Here is a 26,336-nt window from a genome sequence, read left to right as displayed (position 1 = left end):
CAGTCCTATGGCAGGTATGCTAATTCAGTACAAAAGCTTACATCTGAAAAGCAGTGGCAGAAGTTTTTGCAGAGTTCTAGGTAAACAGAGCATTTCTAAAGATGTTACCTGCCAGTTTATAAAACTATTCATGTTACAATACTAACTCTCCTGTTTCATTTTGTAACCAATTTTATAACTGGTGAGTGTAAATAGTATTTCCTATCTCATTTTGTGATAATAAATTAGATAACCACTGACAGGCTTTGTGTAGAGAGGTATTATGGCATTGGAAATTAGAGGACACCATTAAAAAATTGGCTTTGTCTTTATAAACATGACCTTTACACACTTGAGAAAGCCAACAAAAACAAAACAGGAAGCATGAAAGAATATTTTGGTGATCCAACTTTCTCAGCACACTTTGCAAAAATGTCTGAGTCTCTAGTGTACTACACCACTTCTTGGAAGTGGCTGCATCTGAAGCGCCAGCCATTTAGCAGCTGTGCAAGAAATTAGTAGCATGCTATTCACTTTAAGAGGTACAGCTTCCAGGCAGCAGAGCTAATGCAGATACCTACAATATAATTTCAATCATATACGCATTTTTACCAAAATTGACATGAGCCCGTATTATGAAGTTACTTACATCTCTGTATCCATGGGGAATAGTCCCAGAAATATCAGCAAAAGGAATCACGCATCCAGCTGGACAATACTTACTGGAAGAGAAAAAAAAAAATCAAGATATGCATATGCCTAAAACTCTTATAACTTTTTTTTTTTTAAAGCAGGCAGTATTTTCTGATTTGCAATACACTATGTTATCATTCATATATCACTATGCAATCATACATGCTAATTCAAGACAGATATCAAACCAGACAAAAACATCTGCAGGAAGAGAAGTACACAACAAGAGAACAGACCTTTGAGAAGACAGTTAAAAATATCTCAGCTGAAACAGTTCCAGTGTGAATGTAGTAAATTAATAAAGCAAACATTTTATAATATAAATACTTCATGACTTACATAAAATGGAAATCACTTGCACATTTAAGTGCCAATATTTGTGAATTTATTTTATGAATTAAAACTTCTATATCTACACATTCTGCATCTTTTAAATAGTGCATCTGAAAAGTAATGCTATGTTATAATAGCTTCTGGCAATGCTTTGATTATAAAAGAATGACCAAATTTAATTTATACCGCTATCTCATCGAAAGCAAGTGGAAAGACATCTGCACCTCTGATGCAAGCCCACATTTGCATTCTAATGCTATTTTATACTGTGCATACAAAAACCATTAAATCTTAAAGATTCAAAAGTGAACTGTCCGCATTTTTACTGCAATTCAACAACAACTGAAAGATGTTTCAGGTCCCATGGAAGTGGTGGGATCTGGAGACTGCAACACATGTTGAGTAAGGGCAGAAGCTACAATGAGAGCCCTGTTTTGGAGCTTGGGAAAATGAAAGAGAAATACAAAGGCTGCACCTTTAAAGGTTTCATGATGCCAGAACTTAAATTCTCCAAAACGTTAAATTTACAGACTTCATACTAGTCTGCAGCTTTAAACGCTGCCCTTACTTTATATGGAAGTGGGGAAGGAGAAAACAGGGAAATGACCATGTTTCCTTTATCAGAAGGAACAGCATTTTATGTCTCTACAGAACCTCATTAATTCACACCAAACTGTGAGATGGGTTTGTAATTTTTTACAGTTCATTTCACAGTTTAGTGTTCCTTTGAGAACTGTAATATGAATTTCAGTATTTAAGGTGCATATATGCTGTAACATGTTTGTAAAAGCAACATTCTTTGTATGGGAATAAGATACTCTAATAGCTTCTATGTGTTAGTGCAAATTAACGAGGTTCTACCGTATACCGCACGTAAAGTAACAAAATGGGAGAGCAGGAGGAAGAAGGAGTGCAAATGTCAAAATCATTCAGCTCTAATCCTAATTACTTTGTTTCTTAAGTCTTCTGACAACCAGCTTTCAAGATGCATCAGGTGTAAGTAAGTGAACAAGAAACATTACAGTGACTTCAATAGAGAGCAGTAGGAGAAGAATGGCTAAAACAGTCTTACTTGAATTCTGGCTCAGAAAAGTGACTTGCATTGTCTAAACAGGTAATTAGGTCTGGAAAGAAAAAATGTCAGGTCAAGAGGATGATAAAGATAACAAGTCTGAGTCTGATTTTTAAAAGTGCACAAAAATCATACATCTGAGCCTCTCTGGCTCAACCAAAAGTCTCAGAATGAAAAAAACATATTCTTATGAAAAAATATCATTGCAATAGATTTTGTATTACAGTAGAACCTTGATAATTTGTCTGAGTAACTGGGAAACCCACGGAGAATATTGTGTTGACAAGAAAAGAAGCACTACAAACATACTCAATTTTTATGCAGCTTAATTTTCATGTATAGCTATGCTTTATAGAACTTATGAAGGCAACAAACATACACTCTTTTCACAGAAACAGAAAGATAAATTAATATGCTAGTCAAAGAGGCCTGAGTTTTAAGCATTTAGCAGTCCTGCAGCAATGAAAACAGAATGCCATGTTACTGGCACTCATGACCAACACCTCGAATTTTACAGTTCTATCTGCTCTGTATCAGCACAGACTGTTAAGTCCAAAATACAGAGAAAAACATCATAAAACACACATAATTAACATTAAAAACGGAAATTCTTCATTTATTCTTTTTAGAGCTATTTCTAGTAAGTGTTTTCTCAAACTTTGTGCCTTGCAAAGGAATTGCTGGCAATCCTTCATTTCTTTATAGACTGTGTAAGTTATTCATGTTTACAGTCAGTGGAAAGAGATGCAGAACAAATACAGTAGCTTCTTCTAAAGGCTGGAGTCACCAAAAACACGTGTGTGGGGGGGAAGAAACAGCAAAGAAAACTAAAAAGTAGTGAGCAGATCATATAACTGAAGAGTTGCAGGAGTATAGGAAACTGTTAATGAAATAAAATTTTCCATGAGGTGGCTTTGCATAAAATATATACATGTTCCATAAGAAAACCTTTCAGAATTGTCTGCTGTCTTGAATATTATATTCTGAATAAATGTATTTCATCCTTTATCCAGACAGCTGTTTCATTCATAACAGCTGACTGTGATTCTTACTTTGTTACCCAGGGAAGGCCTTGATACCATTTTCTTAAACTACAGTAACTTAAATAGTAACTCAATCGTCCAGTTTCCTTGGCAGAAGTATTAGGAAGACTGCTTTAAAATCCTTCAATTTAGAAGTTAATTTCTGAGAGCACAGGACTGGGGTCAATCTGTGAGAACAGAATCAGATAAATACCTGACTTGTCAGTGGTTGAATAAGACGCAAGAAATCCTCGCCCAGCAGTGTGTGTTCCACTCATGAACTGTACTGTGACTTCATTACTTCTCGATTTAATTAAACCATCCATCTGAAAGCCAAGCCCACAGTATTTTCCTGAGGGAGGGACACACAAACAACATATGTAATAAGCATGTCTTTTTCCTATGCAATGTAAACTCACATTACTCCTAGTGTATAGTCGAAAACAAATCCATGTACATGATATTAAGGAATGCAGTCAGTGTGCATTCAAAGCAAACAACAGAGTATGGGTACCCTATTTATTTCGTCACCACCAACAGGTGAGAGCCTCTCACACCTTTAAACACATGGAAATAAATGTGACCTTACCTATCCATGCACAGCCCTCACATTTTTTCAAAGATCATGAGAAAGCTATTAAGGAAAAGGATCAAGTTAGGGCAACAAGAATCATCTACAGAAGGGGATGAGAAAAAGCCTATTACTCTTGCCTCAGCTAGTGGGATGGTTCTTCCTTGTTTACTGTTTCAGGGTTTCTTTCAACTGCTTTTCTTAATTTTGGACAACAGCAAGCATCATTCATTGCATGTCAGCATTAACATACAATCATATCTGAGTACCATTATTATAAACTGTCAATTAGTTAGTTTTCTATTTTGCTGCACCCAGAAAACCTGAGAGATACTGAAACCAACTTAAAAAAATAAAAAAATAAAAAATAATGCATTTCAAAGTGGGAAGCTGGAATCTGCAGATTTGACAATATTTGCCTATAAAGTCTTAAAATTACTACCAAAAGTTTTGACATTATTTGGATGAATGGCTGTTAAGCAGACCCAAGTCAATATGGAGGTCTCCAATCCTACTAACTAGGAACCATAAGAAACTACTAACAAGTTTATTAACTAGTTTAGAGAAAGGTATCTTCTCATCTACAGGCTCCCAATGATATAAAGCATCTACAACCCTATTTAAGATTCTGCAGTGGATAATCAGAGTTGCAACACCAGTTGACATATTTGTCATCACATTGGGAATAGCAAAAGAGAAGCCAAACTCTCTTCTGAATTATAGAAAATAACAATACTAAGGTAGAGGGAGTGGGATAACAATGCCCTGGAGAAACCGTTGTAAACAAATATGCTAATACATATTAAATGCCTTTAAAAAGTGAACTGCTCTCTCAAATACTATTAAAATAAATTATAAATACAAATTCCTATCATTCTTCACTGTTTTCTAAATGTTGCTTATTCTGATTTTTTAAAGAAAATGTGGGTATTTTCTAATGAAAATAGATTATTTTAACATCTTTTAATAAAATCTCTGAAATTATATAAACAAGCTCACTTCAACTCACAGCATAAGCTGGTCATCAGCAAGAGTTACAAAGAAAGAAGTTCTCTTTTACCGAGGCTCCACGATGATCCTGTATTTTGCTCTAAGTCTTGTTTCAGTGATTAACTGCATTCATTATGACGAATTGCATCATTTTTCCAACTAGCTTTTTTTAAATTTCATTTTCAGCCTCTGGATCTTGTTACACCATTGACCAGCAGACCTACCCCTCTCAGGGTAGGCTATTCGGACTGTCCTCAAAACACCATTTAACCTCTTCATTGGGCAAATACACACAGCAAGACATTTAAATCTAGCTTGGGTAAACTATGTGGTGTTGCTCTGTGCCATACAGATACAGCCTTTGATGAACTGTAGACTGGTGCACCTTATGACACACTTTTTTAGCCTATAAATCATCCTTCTAGCTCTTCCCTGGCCTCTATCCAGATCTTCAACAAACTTTTTAAAAAGGAGGCACCAGAAATGGATGAAACATGACTGTGCTGATTAGCGTCAATGCTGCATACAGGAGATGTAAAATTACTAATTTGCCTATGTTTATGCATTGAAGGACCCCATAGTCCTTCTAGACTAAGGACTTCTAGATCTTATTTAAACTACAGGCAAATTTAATACCCAGGATTTAAATCTTCTTTTGGTTTACTGAGAAATATTCAAAAGAATATTTGTTATTATTATGGAATGAGAGCTAATCCTTGAGAACTTTATTAGAGACTTTATTCACTTATCAATGAAACAACCCAGTGACAACTCAATTTTGAATCTAAGCAGCTAATTTTAACTCATTTTATCTTAAAATTGTTATCACTGATATTCAGATTTTATTTAATAAAAGCATTTCAATGCTAGATCACAACAGCAGTGTTGAATGCAAAGAATTAAGAACTAAGGATAAATCCAGAAAATAATTTCTTCTAAAAAAATTTAAGCCACTGTCTAATCTCTCCATTGCTTATTGTTTCAAATATGAACATTTAAGAAACTGCATCTGTCATTATTAATAGCACTGTTTGTTCTGTGAATTAATTTATCAGGAGCAGAACAACATACATTTGCTCAACACACTGGGCTACCACATCAGCTGGGAACAGCTAAAAGTCAAGAGAAACAAATGAAGTAGAAAATTTACTCGATCCCATTAAGTCACTTGTAAAAGTGAGTAACAGACTTATCAGAACTGGACGTTCCTTGCCATTTAAGGACTTCGATGTTTTGCTATTTTAGAGCAAGTCTGGCTCAACAGCTCCAAGCACATACTTATTTTCAGACACACTTACCTAGGTAACGGCTGGACAAGAGGTTTAAGAAAGCTAACATTCCACTAGCCTCTTTATAAAAGACTTGATTTAGAGGGATGAGTACTTGAATCAAACAAAAACAACCCTGCTGCAGTAAATACCTCTCTCTCCACAGATTAAAGCTTTAAAAAAAAAGAAAATTAATTTGCACAATAAAATCTAATTTTAGTGAAGGAAAAATGACAATTCATTTTGAGTTTAATGCAAAATAGTCACAAAGATCTTAAAAACCCTACTCACATCTTGAAGCAGATTAGTGCTATTTGAAAAAACTGATATACAGTCAAGAAATTCAATTTGTCCTCTCAGGGAAAACTATGGATATCTATCAGAAGACAGAGGATACTTCAAACACACAATTATTGAAGTCTAACATCCTTTCAATACCACTGAGATGAACAGCTCAAACTAGAGCTACTTCCATACAGAAAGAAAGGCATTTCAGGCAGGATATATACCTTTGTTCCTGCACCCCCTCCCCCCCTTTTTTTTAATGAAGATCTTCATAATTTTGGAATGCCTTCTCCATTGCTCACAAGAACTTGGTGACCAAGTCTCTGGCCAAGCTGCAGGGAATTGTTTGAGAAAGAATCATAGCGGAGTTTCCTTTGAGAGTTTGAAGAATCAAAGCTTACTACAGGATGTATGTTGTATTTAGCATCTATTAGTTGTATGTACAAGCAGAAAGTAGGATTTCTTCTATCATTATTCTTCATCATTTTTTTCAGTACATTTCTAGGAATTGTGCCAAGATGTAAGGACAGACATTTACATATACTTTAATAACACAGTAAATAAAATGAAATTGCTTAGGAGTAACTAGACTAAGAAATATTCCAGCATTCCCAACTTAGAGCTCTTCTGCTGAGCAGCAATGGTCAGTGTCCCTGAAATGAGCAAGTCACTAGAGAAAGAGACCATCAGACCATTTTGTTTACCACTTTTATACAGTTGCATCTGTATTCTCTCCCTTTACTAGAGACCCCTACAGCGTATAGTAGAACATTTCCTTAGCTGTACTTTCTAGCAATAATATCATTAATAAATTTACTAAAACTGATCTCTGATGGTTGCTTTTCTACTGTGGTGAAGAACAGACAATGCTGCATTAAGGTAAGTTTTGCAGGGTTCCCCCAATGAGAGGTTGAAGAAAAAATACAACTCTGATCACAGAATTACTAAAATTCCTTCCTCTACCTCATTTGAGATTGCCATATATAGTACGCACCACTTCTTGTAAGACCCAAAAGCCCACACAGTACAAACTGTTGCATGCATATATCCAGGCAAGGTCTCAGACTGCCCCAAATCCAATTGCACTGTAACAGTTTTTCAGGACTTCAGAAAATAACTGAATATCATACACATAGTACTTACTCTACTCTCACAGCAGGTTAACGGAGGGTACTTAAAACAGTAACAAAAATGCTAACAATATCTTTCAAGTTCTATACAACACAACAGCTTTCAAATAGCGAAAATAACTCCTACCTATCTCTGTCCTGGTGGGGCCAATTCCATTGTGAACTCTTAGGTAACTGGAATGACAAGAATCTGAATCATCAATATCAAAGTCCCCAAATTTGAGCTGAACTCTCTGTCCAGGCTTTACACGAATTTCCCACTCACAGACTGTGCTATTGGGAGAGGTCTGTGGGTAGTTTATTGAAGCAAGAGTTCCACTTTCAGGGCCCAGAACAGTGTGTCCACATCCATCGCCTACAAAAGAACAAAAATGAGTCAGTTGCATAACGTTCATCTTCAAAGCTTCACTGGTGACTTTGTCAGCCTGGTCTTTAGCAGTGGTACAACGCCTATCTTGTCTCTTAACCCTTGTAATCATGTTGCAAGAAAGCTCCAAGGCATGTCACACACAGGTACAAGAGCAACTGTGACAAAATACCATTTAACTATTGTTCCTCAGTGTTCAAGTCTGGATGATAGCAGATCAGAGAGTTGCTACAAATTCCTCAACTAGATAAAATTAACCCCTAATGACTTAAAAAACTGCACAAGCAGTACATAAAGGGCACCTGTTATTTCATGTTCCCTCAAAACCTACATACACAAGAAAACAGGTTCTGAAAAGGAGGGAGAAACCCACTAATAAAACAAGAGCACGTCAGCTTTACTGTTGTTGCTGTATTTGTAACATGATGGGAGACAACACAAGTGGGAGGACACGGGACAGCAAATATTTTATTGAAGATAATTGCCAGCTCTGAACCTCAAACTGTTGTGGCATTGTTTTCTACTGTAAAACAATTTTAATGCTGTAATTAATCCTTCAGGCTTTTTAGGGGACATAGTGTTTCTGGGTGTGTATAATACATTCGTTTATAACTCCAGCCTGGGGTCCTCTGTCTAACATTACAGTATTAATTTTAAACAGCAATAACAACATTAAAGAAGATTTGTTAACAAGTGGGAAAATTAGCACAAATTGAGAAATCTCAAAATCAATTGAAAAAGAACTGATAAATCTATTTACTCAACAGCTCAATGTGAACTGCCACCAGTAGGTAGTACAGGAAGCACAAGAATTTATATGTTGCTTGAAAGTAAGAATGTTCTTAGAGTAGCATCCACCCTTACTGGCTCCTCATAAATCACTGTATCAAGATCTAACAAAGTATTTCCGAGTACAAGGCCACATCCCACAAAATTAACACGTGCAGTATAACATAAACCCCAGCAAAGCCTATCTATTGAATTCGGTTACATGAAACAACTAGGCCAGGCACAGCATTATCACCTTCAGGACTTGACCCTAGAAGTCCAGGGTTCTTTTGGCAGAGCGCTGTACATGCTACCCTAAAAGCAATCAGGACCCTTCAGGATCTTGAAAAGATCGGACATCATCAAGAGTAAAGTAATGTAAGCAACAATGCTAAAGTCAAGAATCAGATTAGATACACTACTAAAAAAATTGTCTTCACCAACACCCCAAATACATTTACTACTTGTAACTCCACGTTGCTCCTCAAAATTCAAGCTGTGCATGCAATATACCCACCAAATGATTACTACAGAATTAACACTCCGTCAAGATTTCACACTCCAGAAATTCACAATGATCAACGTTATTAGTATTGGAAGGTGTTTGCTGCAACAGCTAAAATTTACAGGCTAAAATTGTTTCATAGTACACATTTCTGCTCCTCTACTGCACTTAAAGTAATCCATGCTTTATAGACAAAAGTTGTACAGACATTTCACAGTTTTAACTACACTAAGAAATTCTTAACATAGATGGATTTCATGAAGTACTGAATGGAACAGTAAGTCCAATGTGCTGAGGTAACTTGGGAAAAATAAACCCTGTGAAACTGAAGTATGTTTGATCAATCTGTTTGCAAAAGCACTTCACTTTTAGTAACAAAAACTATTCTCTTTATAATCTGAGTACCTTAAAAGATAACTGCAAGTTCTAAAAGCTAGACTGCTGCTGGTATATGTGGTATTACAAACAGATGCATGCTGCACATTTTTTTCTGCTAGCAATATTGACTCAAAAGGATTCACCTTCTTTTAGACAAGGTAACTGGAATATCTGCTTTAGTACAATCAAAAGTTCAATTTGCAAAGCTCTCATTTAGCAATGTTTCTCTTTATCTGTTTTTAGCAGCCTGCTTTAAAACAGTTTGTTCCATCCCCTGACATATTATTTCCATTTGGGTGATAGCTGATGAATTACACTCTACTTAATTTACATTTTCCCTTAGCAAAAAGTATTGTACTTTACCTTCCTAAATTGGTATTGTTCTAATACATGAATACACAGTTGTCCAATGTTACCAAAAGGGTAGCTTAAGTGGCACATTTTGTGTATTATTTTAATCCCAGTTTCTTTCCAAAGGCATGTTATAAACCTAAGAGCAAATGAAAGACGTTCTATTCAAAATCTGTATGGCCTTTATTAGTTAAGAAACTTCTGAGTGTCAGATGCCTTGTTATTCACAATATGACTAACATCTGGGAAAAACACTGGCTCCTTTGCTAGAAAACCGGGCTTTTCACCAGCAAATATTCGTACAAGTTACAAAATACATGGCATATACCACATTACAACAATTATAATGATAAATAAGTACTATGCCTTTATCCATGCTGATATTTGTGGCCAATATTTCAAAACTCTTTACACTGCAGAAATAGAAAATTAATTTTAAGGATAAACCACAATCAATTTCAGGTTATGTCCTAAATAAAAGCAACGAGTCAGTCAACCAATTCTCGGTGCTTTTCCTGTTCCGTGTTTGGGGCAAGCAACTGTTCACTCATTTATAGGTTGAAAATATTAGTTAGGAATGCTAATCCAGTGGCCTTTTGAACATGAAATCATAGCATTGACCTCCCCAGTCAGATATGCCATCCTGAGTTTATTACAAGGTAAATTCATTGAGTAGGTAAAATGCTTGCAAGATCTACAATACCTGGCAGGTAATTATTTCTTGTTTCAGTTGGGCCACTATTGCAATGTAGTAACCACACAGAAACACTATTTCTTACAACCAAGAATACCAGTAATGCACATGATTACATATCTTTGATTCTTCCCCACACTTTTGCTTCTTCAGCATACGTTGCTGGACGTCAAAGACAAAGGAGAGCTCTGGTCTCTTCTTTGACTCAAACTGTACTTAGATTGCAAATTTCTCCACTTAAAAGTAGCAAAGAACATGCCTAGCACTCAGTTAAACTGTTCTCTTCGCTAGTTTGCTATTCAGCTGTCTCAGAAACATGGAAAAATACCAGCGTTGCATTCGCACGGTGAATGTGACACACACTTCTTATGAGAAAAGCAAAAGAACTGCAACACTCCCACACAAAAACAAACAAAAAACCCTTACATTTTTAGGCCTTAAATTGCAAATAAAATATTGTGAGTTTTAAAAAGATGTCAAGATGTTTGTTTTAAAGACACATTGCTAAGAAATATCAAATTTCCCCTCATAGCTTGAAACATTCAGTCTTGCTTCCAGTAGCTAGAAATAAAAACTTTCTGATGTGTGTCACGCAATTTGCTGGAAATACAAATCTCTAATCTCCCTTTTGTTGCAGGTTTTCTTGAAAACAAGCAGGCCAAAATACTCCTCTGATCTATCTACACTAGAGAACTCGCTCTCAAATCATGCTGTGAAGGAAAACAAATGCTGCTGAACTGCATCTACAGCATCGTCTAAGGTCACTGTACCATGAAGTCAATTTTAAAAAGTAGCTCATTCTGGCCAGATATTTTAGATCTCTCTCTTTTTCTTTTTCTTTTTTTCTTTTTTTTTTTTTTTTGGCTGTGTGTTTCATTTAGGTTAGTGATAGCAGAAGTGCCAGATGCTTCGTGCCTGAAGAATTTAAAGATTACCATTGCATGTCTGGCATGCAATATGCAGTCTGCCAAGGACAGCATCATCATTCAGGAGCTATTTGAAAATTTCTAAAATTTACCTAACAGTGAAACTTGCAGACCAATGAAACCTCATTTTATTTTATTGATTCTGAAAGGGTGATTCTCGAGCCCTCCCGTATAAATGGTGCTTCATCATTTCTGCCAAAGTTGTTTAAACACCACCAATCATCCCCAGAGACACATACATATATCCTTTATGGGGGGAGCAATCTGCAATGCTCAGCGATTTCTCGAAAAAAAGAGAAAACACCAGCATTCTTTGCACTTTAGCCATGCGTATAGCAGCATTATCTGCTTTACTTATTTGGAAGTCATTAATTAAGTACCACAGAATCTTTTGCTTCTGTTAAACTGTGTGCCTGAAAGTGGAATATTTGAGATCACACACAGAGACTGATGTCAAGTCCTAAATCAGTTTTTCTTGAATGGGATGACGGCACCTTTTATCAGCCATCAGTATACAGCTGAACGGGTCCCTTGCTTTCTTTCAAGAACAGATCTACGGAACTTGCACAATAGATCAACCGCTTCTCAGAAGCGCCAGACCTATTTTACACGTACACATCACACCTGATGTTTTCTGCAAGGTCTGCACACATGCGTTGAACTTGGTGTGTCCTGGGGACCATGGTCACAGCAAACAAAAAAACCCAGAGATCCTCACCAGAACAATGCACCAGAAACACTGGCGCCTCTTAAGAAGCTGGTAGAGGAAAGGAAAGCAGACTGCTGTCATCAGAAGAACCATCCATCTGCTCTGGAGGAGCCTCCAAATGCAGCCTGGATGAATTATCCTGACAGATCACATATGACCCCTGGGTTATGGCACATGGATGTCTGATGTAATCACGCAGATGATTTAAAATATCTTCTCATACCCAAGTTCTTTACATCAACAAAATACAGAACTTGAACCAACACAAACACATCAGAATGCACTCGATCAGAAGAAAATGTGAAACTTAATATAATGAGAGGATATGCGCACGCAGGAGCGGGGGCTAAATATTCTAATAATACCCACAAAAGAGATTGACTTCAACTATAAAAGATAATTAATCAGAACTTTTTTCCCCCCTGAGACTGGCTGCTGTTAATGACTGCTAATCTTGTTCTCACTACCCAAACATGTTAAAAATGAATCTGGAAGACTAGCGAATCCTTACTCGAAGACGAATGATAAAACAGACTTCAGACAGTTTAAGATTACAGTCTATAAAGCATAATTGATGCATATCAAAACACTAGTCTCAATTTTAACATGTGGCACGGCTTTTGGAAGCGAGTTAATTTAACCAGTGGGTTTCCTGAGGAAATTTTACATATATAAGCTGTAAGTTTATGACCACATACAGGAAGTAATTAAATCTTTCTTAACTAAGTGATGGCAAAACCAGATCTATTAGCCTTATTTAAGCAAAAAGATACTTTAAAACATTTATTTTAGCTTTGAATGTGCAACTCTTTCTGATCTGATACACTACCATAATCCCTCCTCTTCTCTTTAGCTGATGTGCACTGTATTTCCCTATTCTTTACACAAAAAGACACTGCTTCTCCTTTTACCTCTCAGCGGGGACAAGAAAGTTTGCACAACCACCAGAAAATTTCCATGAAAAACAAACACAGAAGAATTAAGGCCACAGAGAGGACAAATTGCAAATAGCTTTTTTTTTTTTTTAACGTTGTTATTTCTGTCCTTCAAACTCAGTGCTGTTTCTACTAAAATCCACAGAACTATGTTCTTCAAGAGGGAATCTGCGCATCTGTCAGAGTTCATTTTCCTAACAAGCCAACAAGCACACCGTCCACCTTCACCTTTATGCTATTCATTTGCCTCAGTAAAACACTTCATCCCACTGCAGATGTTTCACAATGTAAAATACCCCACGCCTTCACAAGCAAGGCCACAGCTCAATAAACACTTCACAGCACTTAAAGTCAGTGCAGCCACGAACAAAAGCAAGACTTGTCCGCATCTCGCTTTTGGCCACTTCTCACACCCTTTCTGGTACTGGAGTAAGTACTTCTGCAGCCACATGGTAAACCAGACCAAGGACCCGAGATAAAAATAACTGGTACTTTTAACCTAGAGCAACCCTTCAACTTATTTTACTGTGCAAATGTACCACTGCCTTCTCTGGCAGAGGAATGGGATAGCGTAAGGTCAGGAAGTGCCAGAGACTACTTCTTTCATCAGCACTGCTAGTCTGTGCTGGCATTTTAAACTCTCCTGAAACGGTATTAATCCCAATCAGGACCACTCTGCTGTGGGGCACTCCTAAAATAGTCACTAAATTACAGGCTGAGGTGCTACAGAGATAGGAACAAAAAGAAAGGTGAAACACAGTAAGGATTTTGTCTTTCAAAATGTTTGCAGCTCATGGTAGGGGGAGGCAAAAGACAGCTGCAGCTTCTTGTTCTTATAGCAAAAGTACAAAATTTAAGACGTCATTACAACAAAATTTAACTGTTTTAATTCGCAGCCCTAGCCACATGCTGGGCTAGTGATACTTAGCACTTCATTATTTTCATCTGTACACACAGCTTTTCAATCACTATCCCTGGAAACACAGTCTTAGCTTTCAGCCACTGAGTTTATTTGACATAAAAAGCTTAACACTTAGCCTTGCTAAATTCAACATCCAGAATATGGTAACATTTTAAAGCAGAATGCTCTCACATTATTACACTGTCAGAGCAAGTAAGACATCTGCTTCCTCTGCTACCACGACTGCTTCAAAAGAACAGAAAAGAAAGATCAACTTGTGTTGCAGAACTTTTGCTTACTGATGTCAGGGGAACGACATGAATGAAGTCCCCAGGGAACAGCTATGACTTGCTTAAGCAGCACCCAGGCAAAAGCAGCCTATGAAGATAGGCTAGCCATGGAGAAAAGTGTTTTACAAGAGGATTCTGTAAAATACCGCTCTACTTGCAATAATAGAAGTTGCAGAAACCCTCCTGATCTGCTACCCATGCTGAATCATAGTGACAGTTCAAACTGTATGTTGTCTTTTGTCTGGCACACACAGCTTGCCAGCTTCTCAAGACATATCGTTTACTTAGCAATCTGCCCTAACACTTTCATAAAAATAAACACTGTTGTGCTTCAATCTAAGCGCTACACAGCGGAAACGCAGCTGATGAAGGAAATGAAAGACACACAGATGGTCATGCAAAACTGCATGTGAGAATAAGCACTATCCGAGGACAGAACAGACTCCAAATCTTTTGTATGTCTTTCAAACTCCTCATCACACTAGGACAGAATGAAATTTCACGCGTCCCAAACACACCCAACCCACAACAAAGAAGCGAAAAACTCTCCAATCACTCCAGCAAAATTAATCACTCCACACTAAATTAACACTACCATCATCTTTTCCTCTCTTCCATTATCAGTTTGCAATCAATACGACACAACAGTCACTGCAGGTCTATGGTGGCACAAACTGATCTAAATATGAGCTGCTGCAGTACCATCTTCAGTTCTGTGACCACCTACGACTTTCTCCCCTGCCCACTGACAGCATGCACTGGACCCTTGTTGAGCTGTGAAGCAGTTTTACCTCCAGGTTACCAGCCTATTTGCCTTTTACCGAGTAAGTAGGTAAGTATGGATAAGCAGGAGTCTGACAACCACCAGACCCCATACAGTGGAGAATATGGGAGCCAGACTGGAGAGGGCGCAACAGCAGCAGCCAGCTGTAAATTCATGTTTGGCTAGCATGGAACCAACAGAAGATGGCAGGAAGGAAGCAGGTGGCTTTGGGCAGAGAACAGTAGGGCAGCTACATGCTTTCAGAAAGAAAAACACAGTTGGAATTATTTGTGCCCGCTAACTGCACTGAGAACAGTGACTTTAAATATCAGTTCCTAACCATCTCTAAAGTTCGCAGTCCAACTGATGACACATTAACATACCGCGTCTCTCCACGAATATTTCCTTCTGCCTGTGAAGCTGATAAACAGCATTGTCTTAGTTTCTAAAACACATTTTCCGTATTAATTTCACAATTATGATGGACTGTTTGGAGTTTTTCTGTTATGAACAACATGGCTTAATTCCAGTGTCATGAAATATAATCTACAATTTGTTCTTGAAGATACTGTAATTCTTTCCTAATTTTGCCCTGTAGATGACCGTTACAAAAGAAGATATTTTCATACTTGTGATCTTCTACGAATACAATCCATAAAACAGACATTATGTACCACTGAAAAATAAGAGGATTAATGAGAAAGATGACAGTAAATTTACACCCTTGTGTCATTTTCTTCAAGTGGCAAAATTACAATGCCAATGGTGTGACAAGACCACATAGGAAGTCAGTAATGTGAAGCCCTAGAAAAAAATATCTGCAAACTCTAACCTTGCTCTTCAGTTTTGCTGTAACTTCTTCACAGCAGGAAAAAAAGAGATGCTAGGTACTATAGAACCGAAGACCTTGAAAACAGCTCTTTAAAAATGAAGAGAAGGAAACTAATGAAAATGTTCTATTTGACCTTTTCGAATCTACTTGAGAAAAAGATAAAATCTAATCACCATTGGACTTCACATACGAATGTTCAAAAGAGTTACATCTAATGCATCTCTCTCCCCCCACTTGTGGAACTGAGCCATGTTCTGACACCTCTATACAACACCACACAAACAGCAATTAACAGATAATGGGGCTCAGTTCTTCCTCATTTCGCAAAATTCAGATTTATAAGAGAAAAGTTAGCTGCCAATGGCTGCTTGCCACCACACTGTACAAGGTAAGATTTTTTTCCACATGCTAATCAATTTGGAGCAAAGTTAAAATAACCAGATACGGATTTAACTGGCCACAGTCCTGCTGAAGAGGCAAGAGCTGCCAACTCTGAAAGGTCTTGTGGACTTGCTGGCAAGTCGAGGTGCGCAACATTCTCCACAAACATGCTACAACGCTGCAGCCAGCTATGCTTTCAGAGTTAAAATCTCTTGACTCTAAGAGCAACCAAGTGAAATTGCACCACTGTAATTCATCATCTCTTTCTATTATTTTCCTAATTCATCTCCTTTCCATTCAGGATATTGAGAAACTTTCATCTCCCTCATTCCTGTGGGGTTTGTCTGTATAAAGAATATTTATACCCAAGAAGATATACAAGTATCAACCCTAAGTCTGATATACATATATCACTGTAGCTCTACCTCAATATGAAGTTAGAAGTCCAAAAATAGGATGTATTACGTGAACTGTAACAAAATTGCTAAAACAGTTTAAGGCTCTTATCCCCTTCTCTCAATACCTGAAGCAGCAACTGGGCACTGACATAGCTACTTCTACTCCAAGAAACACCACTTAAGAGAACTGAAAAGATTTCCTCTTTGTGGTTAAGCAGCAGTCAGTAACATGGCATGCACAGGGGGTTATGCTTGCCAAATCTGAGAGTAGGAAAGCCACAAACAGATCACTGAATATGAGGAGAAAACAGCATTTAGAGATGAAAATAATTAACCTTTCACAAATTGGAATAATTTTACAAAATATTTACAGGCTTTGTTTAATTGCTAGTCCAAAATCAACGGTATCAGTGTAGCATAGCTGACAGCATCACTCTCTGGGAAGCTTTTACACCAACATCTTTTTGAAACTGTACAAGCAGTTATCTGCTCACAACCATTTACACACCAAGCTATTCAATATCCCTGTCCCACCACTAACTATTTGATACAACTCTGAGAAATATTATTGACTCTCACAGCACTTTAAGTAAAAAACAAGAAACCAGGTGTATTGTTTAGAGACATGGTTTTATCAGAAGAACTGCTGTGAGAGAGAAAAGTTAGAAAAGGGAATCTATGTGGCCTCATGCATAATACACCCGTTTTCAGCAAGGCTGATGGTCTAAAGATCAGTAACTGGAAAGAGATTATCCTTCTGATGGATACTATTCCAATTCGGGATGATAAAAGGTTCCTCCGTGAACTTAGAGTTAATTTGGAAAGAACTTGTCTGGGAAGAAGGTTTAGAAGGAGGGATTAAGGAGAAAAGTTATAAAGCATATGGGAGGGAAGTTATAAAGCATATAGATGATCTGACCATTGAATTTATTAATTTTCAAATTTTTTGGTCCTCAAACGGTACATAACCTGAGGAGTATCAGTTGGTCTCCCGTGATTTTGCTGAATCTCACCTATCTGAATTTTCACATCATAAAGAGCGGAGAAATGTTAAAACGCAATACATTCATTTAAAACTTTTACTGGTCAATAAAATAAGTTAAAAAAAAAAACAAAGATACCACAGAACAGAACAAAAAATCTGAACTCCTCAGAAATCTAAACTCATCAACTGATTTTCCAGTTTTTTACTGCTACGACTAACAAAACTGATATTGTAATAGTCTGCCAGATGAATGACAAAATATTTCTTTAAAAAAATAACAAAACCGAAATAAACAGATTTTTCAAAGAGAAACAGAAAAACGTGACAAGTTTGAACTTCTCTGATCGTTATTTATAGACCATGTTAAGGAAAGATGGATTCGCAGAATTGAAAACCTGAAAGGTCATTAGGATTAGAGTATGATTCCTTGTATACCACAGCTCATTAGAGCTGGCTAGTCATGATTTTAACCAGAGCGAATTTAGGATGTGCAATTAAAATTAACCTTCCAGAAAGTTTTCAGACTTGATTTAAAGAAAGCTTCAGAATGAGAATTTTTGAGTATTTATAAAGGTAGTGCTTTAAACACTTGGGATAAAAAAGATGTTTCTAACTTATTCTTAAAAGATATCCCTACTTTATTTACAACATATGCGTGTATTCCTTATTATTCAATCCTATTATTGCCAAGAATGACACAACTAAGTTCATAAACTTTATTCAGCTTACACAAAAACATTTACTAATGCAACAACTATGTAGGCTATCGCAACAATGGTGCACAACTGGAACTTTCCTAATTGCATTACCCTTCAATTAACAAGATGTGTGGCATTTCTATTAAAAGGACAGAGGTTTGTTCAACTGAAAACTTGAGGCTTAGTACTTTCAGTAAGATACTAAGAACAGAGATTGTAATGATCAGCAATCAAATAATTTTAAGAAAATAATGAATACACAAGCCAGTTAAAATGCAAAAACATTTGTCTTACAAGACAGACCAGTGAATAGGCTAAAATAGCCTTTTCATGTCAGCAAAAACTAAAAGGGAGCACATCTGACCAATATGTATTCACCCCCACTTACACAAATTCTGCTTCAAGGAATCCTTGATTTATTTAGATTTTCTTCAACAGGATTTACCTTGTTAAAACAACTACCAAGCTGCTAAGTATCCTTGCACTTTCGATGGTTCACGCACTTTGTGTTATATTTTAGGTTGTAGCTGCAAATGTATTTCAATCATATAAATCTAGAGAACTCAACTAAAACTAGAGCCTCACTGCACACTCACAGTGAAACATTTAAGAGCATAGGTTGTCATTTACTATCAAAGATAAACACTCATATACTCGATTTTCAGGGTACAACTAGTCTCACCTAAGTCAAAGGGACAACTGATGACTAAGCTTCAGCATTCATCAACTGATGGTTGGTCCAAACCTTACAAACTGCAAACTTGAAGTAGAATTATTTTATGCAAGAATCTGCTAAGAAAAAGAATCCACCTAATACAAACAGATGTGACAGCTATAGAAGCAGAGGTTTTGTAAGAAATGCCAACATGAAGCATCCAAATGCTACAGACTACTGCAGGTACAAGTGCCTGTGTATCAAGCCCAAAATGTAGCCTGCTGAAACAAGCAGGATACCAAGTAGCTAAACTGGTGAGAAACCAACTCTGCCTGAATTCATTTTTGAAGATTTTCACAACTATAAAGAAACATTATCTGTCTATTGCTCTTAGAAAGATACACACCAAGGGAAATGAAGCGATTGTGCAGAGAAACAGTGGAAGTGACAAACGCACAAAAAGAGACAGCGTAAGTTAAACATTTCTTGCTCATCCAAGGTCTGGGGTTTGTTTTGTTTTTTCAAACACTACACACAGAATTTTTCAGATAAAAGCTGATTTCAAAATCAATGCTGTCCAAACGTCAATTCAAAGTCATGCTTTCAGGTATGATTTTCAATTCAAATGACAAGCAACAAGTTTGAATAGAATATGAGTAACACAGCTCAGATTTTTGGTACAAATAACAGAAGCAAAGCATGAAGCTTAGCAAAATCTGATATTCAGTCTTATCACATTAATGAACAGGCTTCACGGATGATAACCCACCACTCTACAAAAATCTGTACTGAACATTTTGCAGAACCTATTTCGATATGAGTTGCTATATGGTCTTTCAGGTAAACATTACTGCCTTCCCCACTTCCTGTAACATCAGTCCGGTAATGCATTCCACAGTCTGTACCTGGACAATGTTTTTAAGTACGTTCCTATCAAAAAATGCCTCACTGATGTTTTACAGTACTTGATTAAAGAAATTAATCTAAAAGCAACTCTTCATTAGAAAATACAGGAGGGGAGGAAAATCCTTCGACCACAAATTAAACTTCTGGCAATCCTGAGCAGGTGCTTCCCTGAAGTGCAGGGTGCAGCTACAAAGGATACAACAGCTTAAATGCACAGGCAGATCTTACTTGTTCTGTCTCAGCTTTCATTTAAAAACATTGATAAAGTAACTGACACTGGAACACTTGCAAAGAAGTCGAACAGCAGTTCCAACAAGTCAAGGATCACATTTTTACTGATAATTATCTGAGCTTTCAAAGATGATGCATCTGAGGCAGCACTTAACCAGTTTATGACAGAAACCGTACAAAACAGCAGTAATCAGACTAAAGACCTAACGCATCATTTCCCAAAGCATAAAGCAGGTGGCAGGATTGCAAAAAAGGGAGACTTATTATTTTTTTCTTATGCTAATGATTGAAGAAAACGTTTCTTCAATTTTTCAACGCTGAACACCTCCATCTCCTTTCAGGACACAGAAAATTATTTTCCTGAAGGAGATTACACTAATACACTAGAAGGTCACTGGCTGGAGCGAAACACAGTAACACTAGATCAGAAATTTACTTTTTAAAAGTGTGTATATATTTATATAAACAATGTGCATTGTACTGTTTGAGTCCAAAGCAAAATGCAATGCTTTCTGGGATCAAGGATGAGAACTATAAGAGTGCTTAGACAAAATGGCGATTCCTGAATTCCTTAAAGAGGAGTGGACTAAGTTAGCACAGCCCAACCTCCGTCACCTCCCAGAGGTGAGCTGGGCTGAACAGAATCAGTCCTGCAAAATAACCTCCCAGAAAGGATGGGTCTGCAAAACACATGTACCTTCTGCCCATCAGACCCACTTAATTACTTCAAATAAGGCTAAAAGCAACCAGGGGAGGAAAAGTAACTTTGCTGAGACTCTTGTTTTCAAAATATTCCCCTGTATTTTCACCATTTTCAGGTCTATGCTTCTAGTATCAGCTTCTCCTCCCCCAGGAAGAGCATTCTTCCACACAATTCACACTCCTCCTTCTCCTCACTGCATCCACCTCAAAGGAACAATGCTGGGAAGCAAGGAAGATGGCATCAGAAAACCCGACTCAGGAGACAACATCTCAAATTCTGCCAGCTACACCTGGCAGAACTTTATGTCCTCCTCTTGAAAAATTCTTCCACAGTTCTAAGCACAAGGATGAAGGGGGTTTTCTTCAGTGCTCCCGCCTACACAATACCAGTCTTTGAATCTGCAAGAGTCAGTATTCTGCACAACTGCAGCTTTACAACACTCTGTATTCCTAATTAAAACTGTCCTATTAGCGAACACCAAATAGTTCAATAGAGGCTCCACCCTCACTTCAAAAAAGACTTACTCTAATGTTAATTTGAGGATAATACATATTTCATCCAAAGGATTTTTTTTTAAACAAAATAATCCTTTGTGGGTTGGCTTTGACCCTTTTCCTTCCAGACAAGCCCAGCCAAGGACAACATATACAAAGGGTGAGGAGACACCATCCAATCTCACTGAGCAATAGCAGAAAATGGCACTTGCATTAAGGGCAACACATGACCATTGCTCATACGGTGGAAGACTGTGGAGTAGTGCTTCACAGTCTCATCCCAGGAGCTCCCTGCAAATGCAGCAGGAAGGCAGAACCTGCAATGTGCTACCCTGGCAGCTACAACGCTCACCAGTCTCATTCCAGAAGGAAACCACCTGCTCCAGGACATTTAAAAAGAAACCACAGGTACAGTCTGTCTCCCTCTCCTTCCATCTTGCCCAGCTAATGGATGGAGAGCTAGACCCACCTTCTCTTCCTCTACTCCCTCTTCCTCTCAAACCCAGCCACCTATCTTCTCAATCTATAGTTGGAGGGCACTGTTACATCCTTTTATGCTTGAAGCTCACAACTGGAAGGTTACCTTAGTGACAAAAAGGGACAGTCACTTATTTCTAAGCCTGAAATAAAGTTTAAGGAAACAAAGTTTATGAAATCACACAGCTAGTTCTAGTCTTCTCATCTACCACAGTAACTTCTGAACTCACTACAGTGGAGGAGAAAGGCAGCAATTTCAGTGACAGACACTCAGACAGTCCTGTACAGTAAGTGGCCAGGAAGTTACAGTAGTTCCTACAGTCATTTGTTTGAGCCATCAACGGTTGAATGACAACAAGCTATTTTGGATCCTGCAGAGAGGCAGGGCTAGGCTCACTGATCAGCACGTGCCCAATTCTGGACTGATCAGTCACGGCCACAGCTGCCTACTGCCTCGCTGCGCAGAACAGCGGAGGTGAGCAGGGGGCACCAGGAGCACCGCAGAGGCAAGGGGAGGGCAGGCAGGGGAACCGAAGCACTACAGGGAACACAAAATGGATCCAGGAATACTGCAGCTCAATTACAAGGCACAAAGCTGTGGAGAACTGTTTCATTAGGTTCGATGCATGCAGAGCCGTTAGTTCTTTTACTTAACATTTCATATCACAGTAACTCAGCACCACACATTCAAAAAATGATTTTACTGTGCTGCACTGAAGCAAATATATTGTGAAACTACAGTGATAAATCATTTTCTTTTACTTTCTTCAATGAGGTTCGAAATAAAAAAGCATTATGTAATAATATATTCTAAAAGGTTGGTAACTGTTCAGAACAAGATGCAAGAATAACACATTTCAAAAACAAGCATTCTAAGTTGAACATTTTTAAGAAAAAGTTGCAAACAAAACCAAACCTGCTTCAAATCATTTTTGGTATCAACTTCAGAATCTAAAGCTTATTTATTCTGAGTTTAGGTCTTCATTCCTATTTTATACACAAATCAGTATCCACTAAGGAACCCCAACGGATGACTATCAAACTGTGTGTGGCAACAAAATGAAGTTCTTGCCCCAAAGACCGTACAATCTTCATACCTTCAGAATAACCAAAACATTACTTAACTTCTATCTGAATGAAAGATGTGTGTTTCATATGACTGTATTTCTCTCTTAGCTGTTTTATGATGGTTCTCTACAAACAAAGCTTACCTAACAAACAGGCCATACTGAATTTATGTCAATTGCCAAACATCTGCTAAGAGCACTGTTTTCCAAAATGCACTCCATGAGAGCAGGCGGCTTCTATGGTGCTAGCCTGCTTTCATTTCCAGCTGCTAAACTACACGAAAAACAACTAAAACGCATTAAGTATTTTCTTAATATCACTTTTCTTGTAACCAAGAATCACCACAGAGCAGTTTTAAAAATCAGAAGAGGGAAAGGACTTGCACAGCAGTCAGGTGGACAGTGTGAGATGCATGAGAATCTATATTATAGTACAGAGTACGCTTCTGTTGAGCCTTTTCCAATGTTTCTGAAGCTGCTCGACCTCATACAAAATGCTCACATTTTCTGACACAGTAAGACACTCAGGTTCAAGACCCTGATCCAACGAAGGCAGAATTCCATACACTGGATGATTTTCAGTGTGACAGGTGGGGAGGGACCCTAAACCCTAATCCTAAAAGGCAGTACAGTGGACTCCTAGGTGAAAAGTACCTTCACCACAGCATTACCTGCACCTTTTTGTTACTAGTTTTGTGTCTGTCTTGGAAGAGAAGGAGGAGGAGAACATTAGGCAGACATTTGACCCAAAATTCAGAAGAGTTTCAAGTTGCCCAAAATCATATTATTGTTTTTAAGTCAATTCATACTAGTTAAAGTGCTTTCCAGAAAAGTCTACGAGAAATGAAAACACTCTATCTTCAGAGCAGAATTTAAATACCACACAATATGTGGCTTACAGCTGCTGAACAGTGGGAAAGGAAATGAATGGCTGCTTATTAACAGAGGATCAGCCTCCCTAATGTAATGAATGAGGCTGGGTTCCTCCACAGCATCACCTACTGTACTTCTTTTAAAAAAGCTTAAAAGCCTAAGCCTTTGGTAGCTTCCTTGCAAACAAGGCATTCTCTTACAAGTCTGTGCATATATTTAATCCACTAATTTACTAACAGTTTTGTGCAGACCCTTCATGGGCAAGAGATGGGTTCCATTTCTACACGGGATTTTTCACCCAAATTAGAACTATGGCAGCATTTAAAGACACAGGATATGGGCTCCCCAACCTTCTCTGGAAAAAGATAAATGAAAATATTTTGGCAAGGAAAAACCTTAAAACAAGCTCTGCTTTTTGTTGCCAGATGAAACAAAGCTTGTCAATAAAAAAGTTCCCCACCTTCACAAAAGTAAGACTTCAGAGCAAGTTTTAAGGATTAACTAGAGTGACACTGTCAACTTGAAATCCTGGGTAGGGGCTCTTCAGCAGTTTCTCAGAGTACAGAAAGATAAAATGAACAGCATATGTAAAAGCCCACGGACCCTTTGACGGACAGTCCCACTCCTGCCACACGCTTCCACCCCCTCTAGCACACCCCGGACCATGCACGGAGCCAATTCAACTCACTAATATGGCAGAAAACTGTTCCTTTTTTTTCTTCCCCAGGTTATTTCAGTTTTCTCCTTGAAGAACAAACTCAGTCTGTTCACCAAGGTGTCAGAGAAGCGTCAGGTCAACGCAAGCATTTAGAGCACACAACCAAAAGCGTGATGCTCCTGTAGCCTGAACTAACACCTTGCAGCTGCCTGACCCATCTAGCAGCAGCTTTCAAAAGACTACATGTTAAAATACAAGTTGTCCATTTTCCTCTCAGCCACAAATGAGTGTACTCCTCCTCCATTACAGATTTAAAGAATAAATGACAAGTATGCCAACTGCTTTCTAGTGTTAGATTTGTATATGTACGGCAGCACACCAAAAAATAATAACTGCAATTAGGCAGAAATAACATGAAAAAGCAAGACAACGTGACTAATTTGTTCTATGGACACTTCTCTGACCTTTTTGCATTCAGGGAGTCCATTAAGATATATCTTTAGCAGTATGCCACATGTATTTGTGAGTCCCAGAGTAGCATCTGTGACACTTTAATAAGTTTTCATCTCTTTCTGGGATGCAGAGAAAGAAAAAACTGTGTGAAAATAAAGCTGAGTTTCTGAAATGAAGTCAGATTTGTGCAAGACACAAGTCTAAATGAAAACTATAAAATATCTTTTCTCAACCCTTGTATTCACCGAAGCGAAAGTTTCAAGATGCTGTCAAAACATTCACTCCCACCACTTTCTTCCAAGCATATGATCAAAGTGACAGTTACTGTGGCATCCTCTGATCCTCTGCCATGAAGTGACCCGATCGTGCCTTGCAATTTCCAACGCGCTCAAGTCTAATCGGTTCAATTCCACCCGAGGAGGGGAAATCGCACCAACTTCTCCAAACCCAAACCCCCTCTCTCTCACAGGCTCTGGACTCTTGCCCCAGCACACACTCCTACGTATTCTCCAAGCTGATTTTCAGAGCCAGCAGCATCAGGCTTCTGGCTGCCTCCCGGCCCGCACAGCTTCGCGCAGGACGTGCGGAGCAGACCCCCGGGGCCGCTGCAGCGCGCAGCCAGAGGGGCGCCGCGGCCCCGACCCCCTCCCGGGCCGACCCGGGGCTACCGCCGCAGCCCCGCGCTCCTTCCGCCGCCTCTCGCGGCCGCCGGGGACACGGAAAGGAGCCGCCCCCCGGCTGCCGCCCCGCCGCCTCCAGCGCCCCCGCGGCGGGGACCCGGGGAGGCGGCCCCGGCTGGGGGTCCCTCGGCAGAGCCGCGGCTCAGCCGGGGGGTTTCCAGGCGCGGGGCTGCCCCGGGCCCTTTGTTCGCAGGGCAGCGGGGGGAGCGCCCCCTCCCCGCAGCAGAGCCCCGGCCGGGCTGCTCCTGGCGCCCGCCGGGCTCCCGCACCCACCTTTCTGCGCCCCGGTGCCCCACAGCAGCGGCAGGAGCAGGAGGAGGAGGTTGAGGCGGAGCAGCGAGGCCGCCTGCCGGGTCCCCGCGGGGAGCGGCCGCCCCGGGCTCACCATGCCCCGCGGCGTGGCCAGCGCGGCCGGCGCTCCCAGGGCATCGCGGGCTGCGGGGCGGCCGGGCCGGGCCGCGTCACGTCTCTGCCCTGCGCCCCGCCGCCGCCTGTAAGCGAAGCAGCGCGCGAGCGAGGGAGCGAGCGCGCGCGCGCGCGCGCCACCAACAGCCCCCTGCAACCGGCCCAACCGCTTCCGGGTGCGCGGCGCGGCCCCCGGCGGCTGCGGGGCCTCCCGCCGGCGAGCCCGTGCGCGCCTCACCGCGCCCCCGCTCGTGCCGCCGAGAGCTAACGCGCCGATCGCGTTTCCCCTGACTTTCCCCTGTACCTTCTCTCGTCTCCTCTGTCATTCGACCAAGAATACGTTACCTTTTCTTTGGCGTTTTTTCCCCAAAGTAGATGTGTAAGTGAAACAAAATTGCCTGGAAAAATAAAACTCCGTAGAAACACGAGCACCGGTGTTGCTAGTGGAACAGAATGAATGGGTGTTGCCAGTTGCCACACGTAAACATTACGATTTCAGCTCTAAAAAAG

At 39.3% G+C, this 26,336-nt stretch overlaps 1 protein-coding gene across 3 annotated transcripts in view; it reads right to left on the bottom strand.

Moving 5' to 3' along the window:
• The window catches only part of DCBLD2 (discoidin, CUB and LCCL domain containing 2), a 48,065-nt gene extending 22,043 nt beyond the window's left edge, over positions 1-26,022 (bottom strand). Inside the window, exons 1-5 of one of the 3 annotated variants that reach the window (XM_026112345.2) lie at positions 25,695-26,022; positions 7,471-7,698; positions 3,314-3,451; positions 2,078-2,129; positions 629-701 (exon numbers count right to left, since the gene is read on the bottom strand). In XM_026112345.2, coding sequence (XP_025968130.1) covers positions 629-701; positions 2,078-2,129; positions 3,314-3,451; positions 7,471-7,698; positions 25,695-25,809 — 606 coding nt within the window. In that variant the 5' untranslated portion in view covers positions 25,810-26,022. Of the gene's footprint in view, positions 1-628; positions 702-2,077; positions 2,130-3,313; positions 3,452-7,470; positions 7,699-24,752; positions 24,778-25,694 lie in introns of those variants that run through there. The other 2 variants (XM_026112346.2, XM_064520917.1) reach the window with 2 other exon arrangements.
• Between the last annotated feature and the right edge of the window lie 314 nt (positions 26,023-26,336).

The sequence above is a fragment of the Dromaius novaehollandiae genome, chromosome 1 (assembly GCF_036370855.1).
Source record: "Dromaius novaehollandiae isolate bDroNov1 chromosome 1, bDroNov1.hap1, whole genome shotgun sequence".
Lineage (NCBI taxonomy): Eukaryota > Metazoa > Chordata > Aves > Casuariiformes > Dromaiidae > Dromaius > Dromaius novaehollandiae.
The sequence above is the reverse complement of the archived record's forward strand: the minus strand, read 5'-3'. Positions and strand labels throughout refer to the sequence as shown.